At 46.6% G+C, this 18093-nt stretch overlaps 1 protein-coding gene across 2 annotated transcripts in view; it reads left to right on the top strand.

Annotated features, from left to right (window-relative positions):
- The window catches only part of LOC147725374 (uncharacterized), a 2508159-nt gene that overhangs the window by 1580052 nt on the left and 910014 nt on the right, over positions 1-18093 (top strand). For both annotated transcript variants that reach the window (XM_086964051.1, XM_086964052.1), the window contains exon 16: positions 6733-6838. In XM_086964051.1, the coding sequence (XP_086820177.1) occupies positions 6733-6838 (106 nt within the window). The remainder of the gene's footprint in view (positions 1-6732; positions 6839-18093) is intronic.

Here is an 18093-nt window from a genome sequence, read left to right as displayed (position 1 = left end):
CCACTCCAGAGAGTGCAACAGTAGATAAGGCGTTGGATAGCGTAGAGGTAAAAATTACTATTCCCACTCCAGAGAGTGCAACAGTAGGGAAAGGGTTGGATAGCGTAGGGGTAAAAACCACTATTCCCACTCCAGAGAGTGTAACAGCAGAGAAAGGGTTGGATAGCGTAGTGGTAAAAATTACTATTCCCACTCCAGAGAGTGCAACAGTAGGGAAAGCGTTGGATAGCGTAGGGGTAAAAATACTATTCCCACTACAGAGAGTGCAACAGTAGGTAAGGCGTTGGATAGCGTAGAGGTAAAAATTACTATTCCCACTCCAGAGAGTGCAACAGTAGGGAAAGCGTTGGATAGCGTAGGGGTAAAAATTACTATTCCCACTCCAAAGAGTGCAACAGTAGGGAAAGCGTTAGATAGCGTAGGGGTAAAAATTACTATTCCCACTCCAAAGAGTGCAACAGTAGGGAAAGCGTTGGATAGCGTAGGGGTAAAAATTACTATTCCCACTCCAGAAAGTGCAACAGTAGGTAAGGCGTTGGATAGCGTAGAGGTAAAAATTACTATTCCCACTCAAGAGAGTGCAACAGTAGGGAAAGGGTTGGATAGTGTAGGGGTAAAAATTACTATTCCCACTCCAGAGAGTGCAACAGTAGGGAAAGCGTTGGATAGCGTAGGGGTAAAAATTACTATTCCCACTCCAGAGAGTGCAACAGTAGGGAAAGCGTTGGATAGCGTAGGGGTAAAAATTACTATTCCCACTCCAGTGAGTGCTACAGTAGGGAAAGTAGATACTTCATATATTATTTAAAAATATATATATATATTAATATCTATAAAAAAATTCATTAAAAGTAATTACCAATTTATTATAATGTAATAATTAATTAACTACAAATACTAATTTAATGTAATCATTACAATTAGTTATCTATTTATACTAATTCATTACAAATTAACAATTAATTAATTAGTAATTAAAAAGTTACTTAACAATTAAAATCTAATAAATACCAAATAAAAATTAACATATGTAATTAGTTATAATTAAACTACTTCCCACACTATTCCCCAATAAACCCACAACCCACTACAGAAAATAAATTAGTAAAATTAACATAATTATCAATTAATCAATTTAATAAAATTATTTCTCAATTAAAAATTAATTAATTACCAAATAACAATTATTTAACAATTAATTATAAATAAATAACACTACAAAAATTTACATATTTAAGTAATTATAATTAAATTACTTCCCACCCTACTCCCCTATGAACCCACAACCCACTATAGAAATTAAATTAGTTAAATTAACATAATTATCAATTAATCAATTTAATAAAATTATTTCTCAATTAAAAATTAATTAATTACCAAATAACAATTATTTAATAATTAATTATAAACAAATACCAATAAATAAATTTACACATTTAATTAATTATAATTAAATTACTTCCCACCCTATTCCCCTATAAACCCACAACCCGCTACAGAATTAAACGACGCAAAATTTAAATAACATTAAATTCATTAATTAAATTACATTATAACATAAATAAACACTTTTAACACATAAAATACACTATAAAAAATTCGATATTATTAAATGTTCGATATTTTTATTAACCTATATTATGTACTTCGATATTTTGACTATCTATATTTTAAAATTCGATATTACATTACTTACCTTCAAAACGATATTTTTGATGTCTATATTCTGTCCATTCGATATTCTGTCCAGCCTATATTTTGTACTCGATATTATGTCCATTCGATATTTTGTAGTCGATATTTTGTCTGTTTACCGACTTTAGGCCTGAACTTCATACAGAGATATTATATAGGAGATGTTCGCCCTGCTGTTAGCTCTGCTTTGCTTCCAAGAAGCCTCATGCATAATGTATGGGATTTGAACTAGGGGAAACCCGCTTCTGAATGCAGTGTTGTATCTAGGTAAAAGGTCAGTCCCTAAGAACCGTTATGTATGTAATGTAGGGAAGAATATAGATGAAAGGTTGCAGTGTTACCTCCGCCTATATAGGGTACCTATATGGAATATAACACTGTGACCTGCAGCGGTCCACCAAACGCACCCTCATTTATTGGACAGAGGACTAACACCCCTAGTTTGGGTTTAGCATGTAAAGCTGGTGGTGGCTTCATAACATGTTTTGTGAATCTATAGTTGTGACCAGACTTTTTTTTAACTATATCACAAGGGTGGAGGCCTACTGGCCCACTCATGTGAAGTTCAGCTTCTCTGTGCTAACCCATGTCCTTGAGCTAACTTCCCAATTGTATGTTGTATGTGGCCTGTATGGTACAATCATTGTGTGTATGAGTTAACCAGTGTCATGGAAGACCTGTGAGATCCATTTTGGAAGCCCATTGCTTGTTCCTATGCACAAGAAGGTGAGGTTGTTTTCTCAAATAGTGCATGTACTTTGACATCCCCGAAGCTGAAACCGAGACACCGTAGTGGGAAAATAAGAAACAGACCCACATTAGCTGCCTCTGGTCTTCCTGTAGCACTGCTGTTTGGTAATTGGTGAGGTGAAGGGTGGGACAGCAGTATAATTTGTTTAGAGTGAGAAGGGTCTGCTAAATGGGGCCAACCTTTGGTCTCTTTCCCGATCACAGTCTGTGTGGCCGTTGATGAGCTAGGTGCAAATAGCTCACACCTCTTTGTGAACTCCAGGCGAGACACTACCCTGTTGTGAGCAGCACACTCTCCTCAAAGGTGTTGTCTGAAGAACAGCCCGAAGAGGACAGATTGAAAGAGAAGTGTCCCACCCAAGTTATGAAAGTGCAGACTGAGAATCCATATCACCTGCCTGCTTAATCTGTATAAAAGTTGGAGCCATTGTTGCTCCAGTTCCAAGTTCTCTTCAACCAAGAAAGGGAGTGCTCTGCAGTGTATCCAGAACACTTCTGTGCCTCCAGGGCAGGTGTCTGCCTGACAGCCAGCCTCCAATTACTGAGGGGACATCACTTGAAGTCTGAATTTTCTCCTAGAAGAGAATTAGATGTACCATGAAACATTCCTCCCAGCTGAGAGAGGAAAGGAGTCTGCCTGGCCTTCTAGGAAAGACTTTCGCCTGGCCTTCTAGGAGATACTTTCACAACCAGTGGTTGTGAGATGACCAGTGAGAGTGGATCTCACAAAAGAAACCTAGGGAAGACCAGTGGTCATCCCACTATCTCTCATTCCGGTACCTAGTAGGAACCACAATGTTGTGTTTAGAGTAGGCCTAGTCAGGGCTTGGACCATTGTCCCTGTTGAGGGCTCACCCCCCGTGACACAGATCAAAAGGTCTCATCACACAACTGATTTTTTCTTGAACACAGTATGCTGTCACCACCTCTTTAAGCACTATGCCAAGGACAGGGAAGTAGTCCACTGCCAGCAATGACGGCAGGCTTGGCGCACTTCTCCAAGTCACACAAAGGGCTCAGGACCTCACATGCTCAGGGATAGGCCTAAGCCTCTGCTCATAAGCTTGGATTAGCGTGACACAAGGGACAAAATAAAACTCTGGGTACCAGATATATCCACAATTGGCCATTCAGGGCAGGGGAGCACATCTGTATACCACGTAGAGGTCATTCCAGTGCCAACAGGAGGAAATTCAGTCACTCAAGAGCAGGAAAGTGAGACAGACAAAAAAGCCATCCAATCATAAACAAGGAACTAACCCAAAGCCTGCTGAAAGTATATGTAATATATTGGAAACAATATGTCAAAGGCATCTACACTCCTCTGTAGCCAATACCTAAAATGTTGTCCATTGAGTAATTTTCCTTCTTCATTTCCACCAAGTCGGTACTGTGAATCATCTTTTGTGTGGTGCGGGGGTGGTGCCAGTAGGGGACAGTATGTGGCGCAATGGCCAGAGCTGCTGACTTTGGATTTGGGGACCCAGGTTGGAGTCTAGGCGTTGCCTCAACATCCTGTGATTCTGGACAAACCACTTAATTTCCACATGCCTTCCAAAAATTAATGTGTCATTGTGTAATGTAACTTGACAAAACTACAACAAAAAACATGTGCCTCTCCTAAAGGCCTCTTTTGAATATCGATTTGTATAGCTCACTTTTGTCTCTACCTGACAGTCTTGCCCTTAGCTGTGTCCTAAAATATTACCTCTGGAAAAACTTGTAAAGTTGATTTTGATGGGCAGCATTGTCTGTTGCATTAATATCTAATTTCCTGGGTACATCAGCCCTTAAACTAGTAGAAGACCATGAACACAGCTGAAAAATTAGTTGGCACACATTCTCTAAACGACTTCTACAGTCTTCAAAGGTTGCTTTGATAATAAATATAATTTCCTACATCAGCATGAGTGTCGCCCTTTAAACCCAAGGTTTTGAATCTCAGTGCAAGCTAGCAACCTAAAACTCGGTGAAAAATCTGAGAAAGCACAAACCCAATAGCACCTTTTGTGGCTGGGCCAGAGTAGAAAAATGATTGAAATATCTTCACTGTATTCGCTTAGAGGATATGGCCAAATGGCTAGAGCTGCTGACCTGGTACTGGGGGAGCCAGGTTTCAGTCTGGTGTCGGCTCAACATCCTGAGATTGTGGGCAAATCACTTAATCTCCCCATGCCTACCATAAATGAATGTGTCCGTCTGTAATGCAGCTTGTGCTCATCTAAAGCGCTCTGATATTTTCGGGTCAAGTTCGCGCTGTATAAAACTTCCGGAAAAAAACAAATGATGCTCTTGTTAGGCGCTTTAATGCCTTCGGGTCGTGTTCGTGGTATATTTAGTGCAAAAAAATAGAAGGCAACTCTATTGTGTTCTTAACCAAACTGAGCAGCCGGGCAAAAATGCCTCTTTTTTGAGCCGAACTCAATCACTTCCCTCGAGTCTGAGACTATGCCACCACATCCTCACGGCCTCGACCATGTATCACTGATTTATTACTCAGCATGATTCAATTCAATTCAAAATCTTTATTCGATTGTAAGCATTACAATCATAAAAGTACAACTCATGAGCAAACAGTTAAAAACAGTTCAAGTAGTTCATTTCATATAACATGTAAGAGACACAACATACAGTACAAGATAGAAAAGAGAGAGCAGCGGGCACTATAAGTTTGAGCAATATTAAATGTGTATTAAAAACATAAATTATTATATAGATTAAAAAATACCTAAAAACATTTACAGCATAACTATCCATCCATACTTTTCCTGAAGGAGATAGCTTTTTTTTAAAAGTTACAGACAAATAAAGTGCAGTCACAATTCAGTAATTGAAGGTAGTAAAGTGCAGGTTTGATTTGTACAAAGTTCCATTTTTTGAGGCACGGTTTAAGGTATAGTTTCCGTGGTATAGTGTAATAAGGGCAAATAAATAGAAAGTGTGCCAGGTCTTGAGGAGACTTCCCGTCGCAGCCACAAGCTGGCAACACTTCACCCCGATGAGCCCCACTTGGAACCGCCAGTAGGAGATGAAATAGGTCAAATCGGAACCTTGTTAGCAAAAAACGTTCATAGCTAGTCATAGGCCATGACAAATAAGGTTCCATTTGTGGACAGGTTTTGAGTAGTAGGTATTTCCTAACACTGTCCTTCTGTATCTCAACCTCTTCTCTGTCGGAGCATCTTAGTAATAACATAGCATTTCTTACCAAGATAACATCAGGTTTTGTGATCAAGTTGGGAGCAAAAAACAAATCAGGTCGGCCAATTGCCGTCAGACAGTCCTTTATATATTTCAACCACGGGACTTTAAACCTCCCATCTTGCATTAAGGCTTCTTTCAATAAAGCGTGAGTGAGCGGAATATCGGTATTGAGCCAACAATTCAGCCAGCACATTACCGGGTTTACTGCTAGTCTATCACTTAAATAAGGGACACCCAACTCCTCGTGTACAGAAAAATTCCCGATACCCCTTGGCAGCCTCAGTATCTTTTTCAGAACATTATTTTCTGTGACCTCTAGGTCCTTTGTCTTGCAGTTGCCCCAAAGCTCGGTACCATAGCAGGCGACAGCAACACTTGATATTACTCAGCATGAAAAGGAGAGTACCATCAAACATATAAAGTGAGCTGACATTAATAATCTCTACCGAATATCATAGCTACCACTTTGTTGGTCGATAACACAACACAGAAAGAAGTTTTTTGATTTTTTTTCTGGAGATGCATTATTTTTTAATGAATTTGAATGAAATTAATATGCTAACTCGCATATCAGAGCTATCAATTTGTTGATCAATACCCCAGAATAAGTTTACTTTTTTTTTTTCACCGGAGCCGCAATGTGAATAAATTTAGAAGGCAAAGGAAACATTGCAAAAAGGAAGAGGATCAGAGGTTTCCTGATTTCTGTTTTATTGCGTCACAATACTGCCCCCCAACCCCATAACTTTTTTTATTTTTTATCCTGACGTCAGTCGGATTTTTGATATGTAATATGGTGTCATTATAGTTAGAGCAACTGCAAAAGCAAACTAATTATCAAGTGTTATACTGGTTTCTATATGTATGCAATTTCTTGAAATAATTGGACATCTTTCTATCAAACACCATAGAATCACTTGATTTATAAGTTTATAAATGTTCTTCAATCTTTGTTGGTATATATTGGTGGAGAACCCAGCATAGATAACTCGTACCCTAGGCAGTAGTGGAATATCAATTGATATATTGTATTACTTACTATAAGAAAAATAAAGCATTTATATCTTCAAATTTGTCTTTTAGAATTAAAAGCTTACATGGAGATCACAATAAAAGTAAAAACGATTCTGCCCTGGGTGAAGTGAGAAGAAGCTTGGAAAATATCCTAAAAGAATTTGCTGGAAAAAAAGTAGGTATATTATGTGGTAAGATTTGTCCTAATTTTGGATTGCTTCCTCAAAAATGCGTTCTGTTCCAGATGTTTCACACACCACTACTTCACTTCTTGGAGGTGAATTATTCTGCTACTGTAAATTAGATCCTTGAAATTTGGAGTGTAATTCACAGTCTTAATTGTTCGATGATGCATTTTTTCATGGTACTATATTGGCAGAAGGCTACATTAAGCTTTGTATTTGGCGATTAGACGCACCATTTTTTTCTCATTGGGCAACACGAGCTTCCGGTTCCAATTCATTTAGGTGAATGGCTGTTTTTCACGTTCAGAACAAACACAGGTAACTCACATTGTACATCATTATTTGTTTGTGCCACACTTAAAATGCTAATTGAAAGTTCACTGCAACCGCTGTCTTGAGTTTGATTCAACAGTGTTCTACTGTTACTTTACTGCAGAGTTCTGATGAATAACTAGAGTGTTAACATGTAAATGATGACAAAACCTTTAGTTCATGCTGCTGGAACAGAAGCTATTGAATTTGAAGCATTTTCAAAGTAGCTGACAATAAGTAATATTAGAAAATAATTGTAGGCCTTATTGAGAATACAGTTATTTGGCTGCCCAAATCTGAACATTATTACAATGCTCACCAATTGTCACGACTGGCCTACTATTTCCGAGACGAATTGGAAACCCTAGATTAGGCCACATAGGGCGATCTCTTTGGGGTGGCACATACTCATAAGAACTAATTAGACTTTGGCCTCTAATGGTATATTCATAATGAAACATCTTTTCACCAACGATTCAACATAAGGGGTTTCTGCATGACAAATATAATATAATCTCTCTGAGCAACAGCACAAGAAATATTTACAACTGAGATTTTGAATCATGAAGAAGCTAACTTTACACCTCCAGCGATCACTAGACACAGCAATGCTACATTATTTGGATAATATAGCTGATACAAGTGCGCACGAGAGGAGGTGGTTGCCCTCTTCCCCAGCAGCTATGATGTACATTCTGCGAAAATGGAAATCTTGCTACATCCGAAGTTCTCTGATTGGTATGAAGCCATGGTTACTTTGGATGCTTCTGAAAATCTCTCCATTAACTCAATTACCAGTTGTCTTAGTACAAATACATTTGAAACCTCCATCTTCTACAAATAAAGTCACCAACGTATAATAGCTGACAACTGGTGCACTGACGTCAGTTCTGGATTTCTGCCCCTCGTCATCGCAGTCTGTAACTCAGCTTTAGATAACGACTAGGTCAAAAGTCTCTTGTAGGCCGTAAAGTGTAAGCCCTGTCATAAGTGTCACAGATGGTTGTGTCTATCGGATTCACACAACATCTGCATGTGGTTTCTAGGCTCTGACCATTATTCCGTGACCTGCAACTCGTGTTTCCTGATGTACCCAAAGGTCATCAAAGAGCAGGAGGCCAAATTATTTTTGCCAAGGCCAGCAGGGATGCATCCAAGCAAGCCCCCTCCACTCCACATAAGTCTCCTATCTGAAAGAGGCTATTAGTTAAAGATTCCTTACCTTAGAATTCCCACCAGACTTTAGACTGGATCTGCTGAATTTTTCCTCAGCAGTAATTTTTCTTCAGCAGTACCCCTGCGCGTCAGTAGGTGGCGTTGGTCGACTCCGCATTTGTCGTTGGCATTCTGATCACCGGAATGATGTCGCAGTATCTACTTAGATGCTGCCCCTGCGCACGGACATCAGTTCTTTATTTTTCCGCCCCAGCCAGTGCAGATCTGGAGAGAGCGGTACCCCTTGTCACTTTTTGACTAGTGTTTTTCGACTTTTTGTCGTCATCTTCTTTCAGTCTTTCAACTCCTGGTGCACACAGGGATGTCACATCAGCGGATCAGCTTCAAGCCTTGTGACTCTTGTCAGCCATTCCATTCTGCTGAATAGGCTGGCTGGGTTTGGGATTCAGGGTTTAGCCCTTCGGTGGCTGGAATCATTTCTATCTGGGAGAACCCAGAGAATCCAGATGGGAGATAGTGTATCAGGTGTGGGAAGTCTGACTTGTGGCGTCCCCCAGGGCTCAGCACTATCCCCACTCCTGTTTAACATATATCTACAGCCCCTGATTAACACACTAGCGGGGATGGGCTGTCGGGTGTTTAACTATGCTGATGACACACAGCTGCTGCTGGGCATAGATGACACAGCACAAGCCCAGTCACACGCGCAGGATATACTTAGATATACGGTCCACTGGATGTCCACCAATCAGCTTAAAATTAACCCGGAAAAGACAGAGGTGCTGATAGTACCATCTAAGTGCTCCTCCTGGAGCGACATGTACTGGCCCCAGGAGCTGGGCCCAACCCCACAGCCAGCAGCCACGGTTAAAAGCCTGGGTATTAAATTGGACAGTGCCCTCTCAATGACCAACCAGGTTTCCACCGTGGTTGGCACTTGTACAGGTCTTCTAAGACAGTTGCGCAAACTAGTCCCTCTCCTCTCCCAGTCGATGCTACGCACAGTGGTCTCGGCCACCATAGTGTCAAGACTCGACTATGGCAATGCGCTCTACCTAGGCCTGCCAAAAATGCTAACAAACAGACTTCAGGTAGTCCTAAACGACGCCGCTAGACTTATTTTCAACCTTCCGCGGAGAACGCATGCCTCTCCACTATTAAAAAGTCTACACTGGCTACCAATTGGACAGAGGTCCGTTTTTAAAAGCCTCTGCATAGCCCATAAAGCCATCTATGGGAAGGCCCCGACCTACATCAAGGAACGGATTGAGATATATAGACCGGAAAGAAATCTCAGGTCCTCTGATGCCAAACTCCTTGTATGTCCTCGTTTTAAGCTGGCCACAATGGGAGGGAGATCTTTCTCGGTTTTATTACCGAACCTTTGGAACGCCCTGCCTGAAACACTCCGAAAGGAGGGGAATCTACTCCGCTTCAGGAAAGCCTTGAAGACCAACTTGTTCAGAGCAGCACTCAGCTTAGCTTAAGCACTCCACCCTTTTATATCCTGGATGTTATGTTCTGTGGTGAAAGCGCCCTGAGACCTGTAGGTGACCCGGCGCTATATAAATCCACAATAACAATAACAATAACAATAACAATAAACTGATGTCAGTCACTGATCCGCACCTTGTGTGCCTTTGGTGCCTGGAGCGCTACCCAAAGTTGTGCTCCGACGTCGGGCCATGAAGCCAAAGTCTTAGTGGGAGCAGTCCCAAAAGCTGCTGGTGGCCCGGTTTACCAGCTCTAGCCTACTCAAGGTCCCGTTCGAGAGGGAGGTTAAGGGACAGGTCACGGAATCACCACCACCACTCCTCATCGAAGTCTTCGCCTTCGGGTAAATCGAAGCACAAAAAGAAGGCGAAGAAGAACCATCGCTCTTCACCTTCTCCCTGTCCGTCGGCCTACGCAACCCAGGACGCAGAAGGTCCTCCTCCTTTGGCTCCGTCCCTTTCCAGGAGCTGGAGCGTCTCCTGCCCTGCTTCATTCATTTTACGAAGCCCTGCACTCCATCATTGGGCAGCCGACTCCGCTGACTCGCCTATGGGCCCCGCGGACTCGGCTGGGGGTTCTAGGCCTTCGATGCGGGTGGCTTCAGCCTCGGCACCGCAGGGCCTCCAGGGATCCCGGGCTGGATCTGGAAAAGTGCCGGTTGACCTCACGACACCTCCTCTGACACCGATTCCATTGACGACGCCACCGCCACCTCCACCTCCAATGCCAGTCATGTGTTCCCGGTCGGCATCTACCCCGGCCTCAACCATGTCTTTGATACGTGCCGGACCGGTGTCGACTGAAGCCTGTACCAGTGCTGACCGGTACTTTTGTGCCACCTTTTCCCTTGATGTTCCCTATTGCCCTGAGTGCCACCCAGAGGAAAGTGAGGAGGACTGAGAGGGGTCTGTTGAACCTTTGGCAGACCAGCTGGAGGAGCCGGACAGGAGAGAGGAGTTTGGGGAAGCTAGTGATCCGGATACCTCCCCAGACCTTGGCATGCTTTCTCCCCCTACCAGGGCTACGGAGGAGGGAGCCTCTTACGCTGTGGTGTTGTGTAGGGCGGATGATGCCTTGGGCCTCGAGCTTCCTACGGTGGCAGTCGGGACTAACGACTGAGGTGCTTCAGCCGGCAGTGGCCTCTTCGGAGCCCCTGCTGCCGTTCAGTGAGGCCGTCACAGACATCCTTCTGGGCACTTGGTCCAAGCTCGGCACAGGGACTCCTGTGGAAAGGATGATTGCCCGACGCCGCCACCCTGCCACGGGCGACCCCATTTTCTTCTCCCAACATCCTGTCCCCGAAAGCTTGGTGAATCAAGCTTCAATATCTAAAGGTGTGTTCCCTTCTGCTCCCCCAGATAGGGAATCCAAGAAGCTGGACCATTATGAAAAGAAGATGTTTTCTTCCGCCAGCTTAGGACTGCGGTCGGTGAATATGCATGTCTCTTGGGCCGTTACACCCATTTTGTGTGGAATAGGTTGAGCAGGTGCTGCCGCAGTGTCTGGAGGAGGCCTGGTCACACACTCCTGTGCAGTTGCGGAAGGGAGAGATGCAGCAAAGTTTGCCATCCGCTGTAGGCTGTACACCGCAGACTCGCTGGGTAGAACGATTTCTATGTCAGTAGCCCTAATATGCTACACCTGGCTGAGATCCACTGGTTTTCCTGGGGATGTCCAATCGACTCTTTTGAACATGCCCTCTGAAGACTGTTGTCTGTTTGGCGACAAGGCAGACCAGGCACTTGAGTGCTTCAAGGATTCTAGAGCTATGGCCAGATCCTTGGGCCTCACTGCCACTTCTCCCCCTGTGCTTTTGGCCCTTTCGTGGCTACGTAACGGGTGTCCCACCATGTTCTGCCCAGAGCCACAGGCCAACGTAAGCCACCCAGCCTCTGTGCAGCCGAGGACGTGGGACCCAATGCCGTGGGTCTGGGGACCAGCGGGCGGGCAAGTCCATCAGTGCCCCCTCTGCAGCAGCCTCTAAGCCTTCCTAGTCTGACATTTCAGGGAAATCAGTTGCCAGTGGGCAGCAGGATCCACCATCACCTCCCCCACTGGCACAAAATCACGTCGTACAGGTGGGTTTTTTAGATAGTTCAAAGGGGCTACTCCTTCCCCTTCGAGACTACCCCTCCTTCCATGCCACCTCAATTCCATTGCATGTCGGAGGATCACTTGGCCCTTCTCTGTAAGGAAGTTACGGCTCTCCTGGCCAAGTGAGCTATCGAGCGAGTCCCTGTCCCAGAAGTAGGTCATGGCTATTACTCCCACTACAAACAAAACAGGTGATGGACCGAATGTGGATCAATGTCACACATTCACCCCAGTCAAAAGATCTGGGCCCAAATCCATCGTTTTTTTGCACTCCACACCACCCTGGGTTAGACAATGGCGATATGCAAATCAGCTCTGACCCTGTTGCCCCATGGGAACAGTCCAGTCCGAACTACAAAAGCCATGTCCTTCCCAGAACGGAAACAAGCATCCGAGGACCGGACCGGTTTCGAGGTAACACCTCTCATCAGCCCGGCTAGCTTGACTCCAAGTGGTGTGGAGTGCCTGGGACCCACGTCTGGGCATCCCCAGCGCACTTATGGCGGCAATTGCAAACAAAACAGGTGATGGACCGAATGTGGATCAATGTCACACATTCACCCCAGTCAAAAGATCTGGGCCCAAATCCATCGTTTTTTTGCACTCCACACCACCCTGGGTTAGACAATGGCGATATGCAAATCAGCTCTGACCCTGTTGCCCCATGGGAACAGTCCAGTCCGAACTACAAAAGCCATGTCCTTCCCAGAACAGAATCAAGCATCCGAGGACCGGACCGGTTTCGAGGTAACACCTCTCATCAGCCCGGCTAGCTTGACTCCAAGTGGTGTGGAGTGCCTGGGACCCACGTCTGGGCATCCCCAGTGCACTTATGGCGGCAATTGCAAACAAAACAGGTGATGGACCGAATGTGGATCAATGTCACACATTCACCCCAGTCAAAAGATCTGGGCCCAAATCCATCGTTTTTTTGCACTCCACACCACCCTGGGTTAGACAATGGCGATATGCAAATCAGCTCTGACCCTGTTGCCCCATGGGAACAGCCCAGTCCGAACTACAAAAGCCATGTCCTTCCCAGAACGGAATCAAGCATCCGAGGACCGGACCGGTTTCGAGGTAACACCTCTCATCAGCCCGGCTAGCTTGACTCCAAGTGGTGTGGAGTGCCTGGGACCCACGTCTGGGCATCCCCAGCGCACTTATGGCGGCAATTGCAAACATAACAGGTGATGGACCGAATGTGGATCAATGTCACACATTCACCCCAGTCAAAAGATCTGGGCCCAAATCCATCGTTTTTTTGCACTCCACACCACCCTGGGTTAGACAATGGCGATATGCAAATCAGCTCTGACCCTGTTGCCCCATGGGAACAGTCCAGTCCTAACTACAAAAGCCATGTCCTTCCCAGAACGGAATCAAGCATCCGAGGACCGGACCGGTTTCGAGGTAACACCTCTCATCAGCCCGGCTAGCTTGACTCCAAGTGGTGTGGAGTGCCTGGGACCCACGTCTGGGCATCCCCAGCGCACTTATGGCGGCAATTGCAAACAAAACAGGTGATGGACCGAATGTGGATCAATGTCACACATTCACCCCAGTCAAAAGATCTGGGCCCAAATCCATCGTTTTTTTGCACTCCACACCACCCTGGGTTAGACAATGGCGATATGCAAATCAGCTCTGACCCTGTTGCCCCATGGGAACAGTCCAGTCCGAACTACAAAAGCCATGTCCTTCCCAGAACGGAATCAAGCATCCGAGGACCGGACCGGTTTCGAGGTAACACCTCTCATCAGCCCGGCTGGCTTGACTCCAAGTGGTGTGGAGTGCCTGGGACCCACGTCTGGGCATCCCCAGCGCACTTATGGCGGCAATTGCAAACAAAACAGGTGATGACCGAATGTGGATCAATGTCACACATTCACCCCAGTCAAAAGATCTGGGCCCAAATCCATCGTTTTTTTGCACTCCACACCACCCTGGGTTAGACAATGGCGATATGCAAATCAGCTCTGACCCTGTTGCCCCATGGGAACAGTCCAGTCCGAACTACAAAAGCCATGTCCTTCCCAGAACGGAATCAAGCATCCGAGGACCGGACCGGTTTCGAGGTAACACCTCTCATCAGCCCGGCTAGCTTGACTCCAAGTGGTGTGGAGTGCCTGGGACCCACGTCTGGGCATCCCCAGCGCACTTATGGCGGCAATTGCAAACAAAACAGGTGATGGACCGAATGTGGATCAATGTCACACATTCACCCCAGTCAAAAGATCTGGGCCCAAATCCATCGTTTTTTTGCACTCCACACCACCCTGGGTTAGACAATGGCGATATGCAAATCAGCTCTGACCCTGTTGCCCCATGGGAACAGTCCAGTCCGAACTACAAAAGCCATGTCCTTCCCAGAACGGAATCAAGCATCTGAGGACCGGACCGGTTTTGAGGTAACACCTCTCATCAGCCCGGCTGGCTTGACTCCAAGTGGTGTGGAGTGCCTGGGACCCACGTCTGGGCATCCCCAGCGCACTTATGGCGGCAATTGCAAACAAAACAGGTGATGGACCGAATGTGGATCAATGTCACACATTCACCCCAGTCAAAAGATCCGGGCCCAAATCCATCGTTTTTTTGCACTCCACACCACCCTGGGTTAGACAATGGCGATATGCAAATCAGCTCCGACCCTGTTGCCCCATGGGAACAGTCCAGTCCGAACTACAAAAGCCATGTCCTTCCCAGAACGGAATCAAGCATCCGAGGACCGGACCGGTTTCGAGGTAACACCTCTCATCAGCCCGGCTAGCTTGACTCCAAGTGGTGTGGAGTGCCTGGGACCCACGTCTGGGCATCCCCAGCGCACTTATGGCGGCAATTGCAAACAAAACAGGTGATGGACCGAATGTGGATCAATGTCACACATTCACCCCAGTCAAAAGATCTGGGCCCAAATCCATCGTTTTTTTGCACTCCACACCACCCTGGGTTAGACAATGGCGATATGCAAATCAGCTCTGACCCTGTTGCCCCATGGGAACAGTCCAGTCCGAACTACAAAAGCCATGTCCTTCCCAGAACGGAATCAAGCATCCGAGGACCGGACCGGTTTCAAGGTAACACCTCTCATCAGCCCGGCTAGCTTGACTCCAAGTGGTGTGGAGTGCCTGGGACCCACGTCTGGGCATCCCCAGCGCACTTATGGCGGCAATTGCAAACAAAACAGGTGATGGACCGAATGTGGATCAATGTCACACATTCACCCCAGTCAAAAGATCTGGGCCCAAATCCATCGTTTTTTTGCACTCCACACCACCCTGGGTTAGACAATGGCGATATGCAAATCAGCTCTGACCCTGTTGCCCCATGGGAACAGTCCAGTCCGAACTACAAAAGCCATGTCCTTCCCAGAACGGAATCAAGCATCCGAGGACCGGACCAGTTTCGAGGTAACACCTCTCATCAGCCCGGCTAGCTTGACTCCAAGTGGTGTGGAGTGCCTGGGACCCACGTCTGGGCATCCCCAGCGCACGTATGGCGGCAATTGCAAACAAAACAGGTGATGGACCGAATGTGGATCAATGTCACACATTCACCCCAGTCAAAAGATCTGGGCCCAAATCCATAATTTTTTTGCACTCCACACCACCCTGGGTTAGACAATGGCGATATGCAAATCAGCTCTGACCCTGTTGCCCCATGGGAACAGTCCAGTCCGAACTACAAAAGCCATGTCCTTCCCAGAACGGAATCAAGCATCCGAGGACCGGACCGGTTTCGAGGTAACACCTCTCATCAGCCCGGCTAGCTTGACTCCAAGTGGTGTGGAGTGCCTGGGACCCACGTCTGGGCACCCCCAGCGCACTTATGGCGGCAATTGCAAACAAAACAGGTGATGGACCGAATGTGGATCAATGTCACACATTCACCCCAGTCAAAAGATATGGGCCCAAATCCATCGTTTTTTTGCACTCCACACCACCCTGGGTTAGACAATGGCGATATGCAAATCAGCTCTGACCCTGTTGCCCCATGGGAACAGTCCAGTCCGAACTACAAAAGCCATGTCCTTCCCAGAACGGAATCAAGCATCCGAGGACCAGACCGGTTTCGAGGTAACACCTCTCATCAGCCCGGCTAGCTTGACTCCAAGTGGTGTGGAGTGCCTGGGACCTACGTCTGGGCATCCCCAGCGCACTTATGGCGGCAATTGCAAACAAAACAGGTGATGGACCGAATGTGGATCAATGTCACACATTCACCCCAGTCAAAAGATCTGGGCCCAAATCCATCGTTTTTTGCACTCCACACCACCCTGGGTGAGACAATGGCGATATGCAAATCAGCTCTGACCCTGTTGCCCCATGGGAACAGTCCAGTCCGAACTACAAAAGCCATGTCCTTCCCAGAACGGAATCAAGCATCCGAGGACCGGACCGGTTTCGAGGTAACACCTCTCATCAGCACGGCTAGCTTGACTCCAAGTGGTGTGGAGTGCCTGGGACCCACGTCTGGGCATCCCCAGCGCACTTATGGCGGCAATTGCAAACAAAACAGGTGATGGACCGAATGTGGATCAATGTCACACATTCACCCCAGTCAAAAGATCTGGGCCCAAATCCATCGTTTTTTTGCACTCCACACCACCCTGGGTGAGACAATGGCGATATGCAAATCAGCTCTGACCCTGTTGCCCCATGGGAACAGTCCAGTCCGAACTACAAAAGCCATGTCCTTCCCAGAACGGAATCAAGCATCCGAGGACCGGACCGGTTTCGAGGTAACACCTCTCATCAGCCCGGCTAGCTTGACTCCAAGTGGTGTGGAGTGCCTGGGACCCACGTCTGGGCATCCCCAGCGCACTTATGGCGGCAATTGCAAACAAAACAGGTGATGGACCGAATGTGGATCAATGTCACACATTCACCCCAGTCAAAAGATCTGGGCCCAAATCCATCGTTTTTTTGCACTCCACACCACCCTGGGTTAGACAATGGCGATATGCAAATCAGCTCTGACCCTGTTGCCCCATGGGAACAGTCCAGTCCGAACTACAAAAGCCATGTCCTTCCCAGAACGGAATCAAGCATCCGAGGACCGGACCGGTTTCGAGGTAACACCTCTCATCAGCCCGGCTAGCTTGACTCCAAGTGGTGTGGAGTGCCTGGGACCCACGTCTGGGCATCCCCAGCGTACTTATGGCGGCAATTGCAAACAAAACAGGTGATGGACCGAATGTGGATCAATGTCACACATTCACCCCAGTCAAAAGATCTGGGCCCAAATCCATCGTTTTTTTGCACTCCACACCACCCTGGGTTAGACAATGGCGATATGCAAATCAGCTCTGACCCTGTTGCCCCATGGGAACAGTCCAGTCCGAACTACAAAAGCCATGTCCTTCCCAGAACGGAATCAAGCATCGGAGGACCGGACCGGTTTCGAGGTAACACCTCTCATCAGCACGGCTAGCTTGACTCCAAGTGGTGTGGAGTGCCTGGGACCCACGTCTGGGCATCCCCAGCGCACTTATGGCGGCAATTGCAAACAAAACAGGTGATGGACCGAATGTGGATCAATGTCACACATTCACCCCAGTCAAAAGATCTGGGCCCAAATCCATCGTTTTTTTGCACTCCACACCACCCTGGGTTAGACAATGGCGATATGCAAATCAGCTCTGACCCTGTTGCCCCATGGGAACAGTCCAGTCCGAACTTCAAAAGCCATGTCCTTCCCAGAACGGAATCAAGCATCCGAGGACCGGACCGGTTTCGAGGTAACACCTCTCATCAGCCCGGCTAGCTTGACTCCAAGTGGTGTGGAGTGCCTGGGACCCACGTCTGGGCATCCCCAGCGCACTTATGGCGGCAATTGCAAACAAAACAGGTGATGGACCGAATGTGGATCAATGTCACACATTCACCCCAGTCAAAAGATCTGGGCCCAAATCCATCGTTTTTTTGCACTCCACACCACCCTGGGTTAGACAATGGCGATATGCAAATCAGCTCTGACCCTGTTGCCCCATGGGAACAGTCCAGTCCGAACTACAAAAGCCATGTCCTTCCCAGAACGGAATCAAGCATCCGAGGACTGGACCGGTTTCGAGGTAACACCTCTCATCAGCCCGGCTAGCTTGACTCCAAGTGGTGTGGAGTGCCTGGGACCCACGTCTGGGCATCCCCAGCACACTTATGGCGGCAAT

The sequence above is a fragment of the Lissotriton vulgaris genome, chromosome 3_2, assembly GCF_964263255.1.
Source record: "Lissotriton vulgaris chromosome 3_2, aLisVul1.2, whole genome shotgun sequence".
NCBI classification, from domain to species: Eukaryota; Metazoa; Chordata; class Amphibia; order Caudata; family Salamandridae; genus Lissotriton; species Lissotriton vulgaris.
The sequence above is the reverse complement of the archived record's forward strand: the minus strand, read 5'-3'. Positions and strand labels throughout refer to the sequence as shown.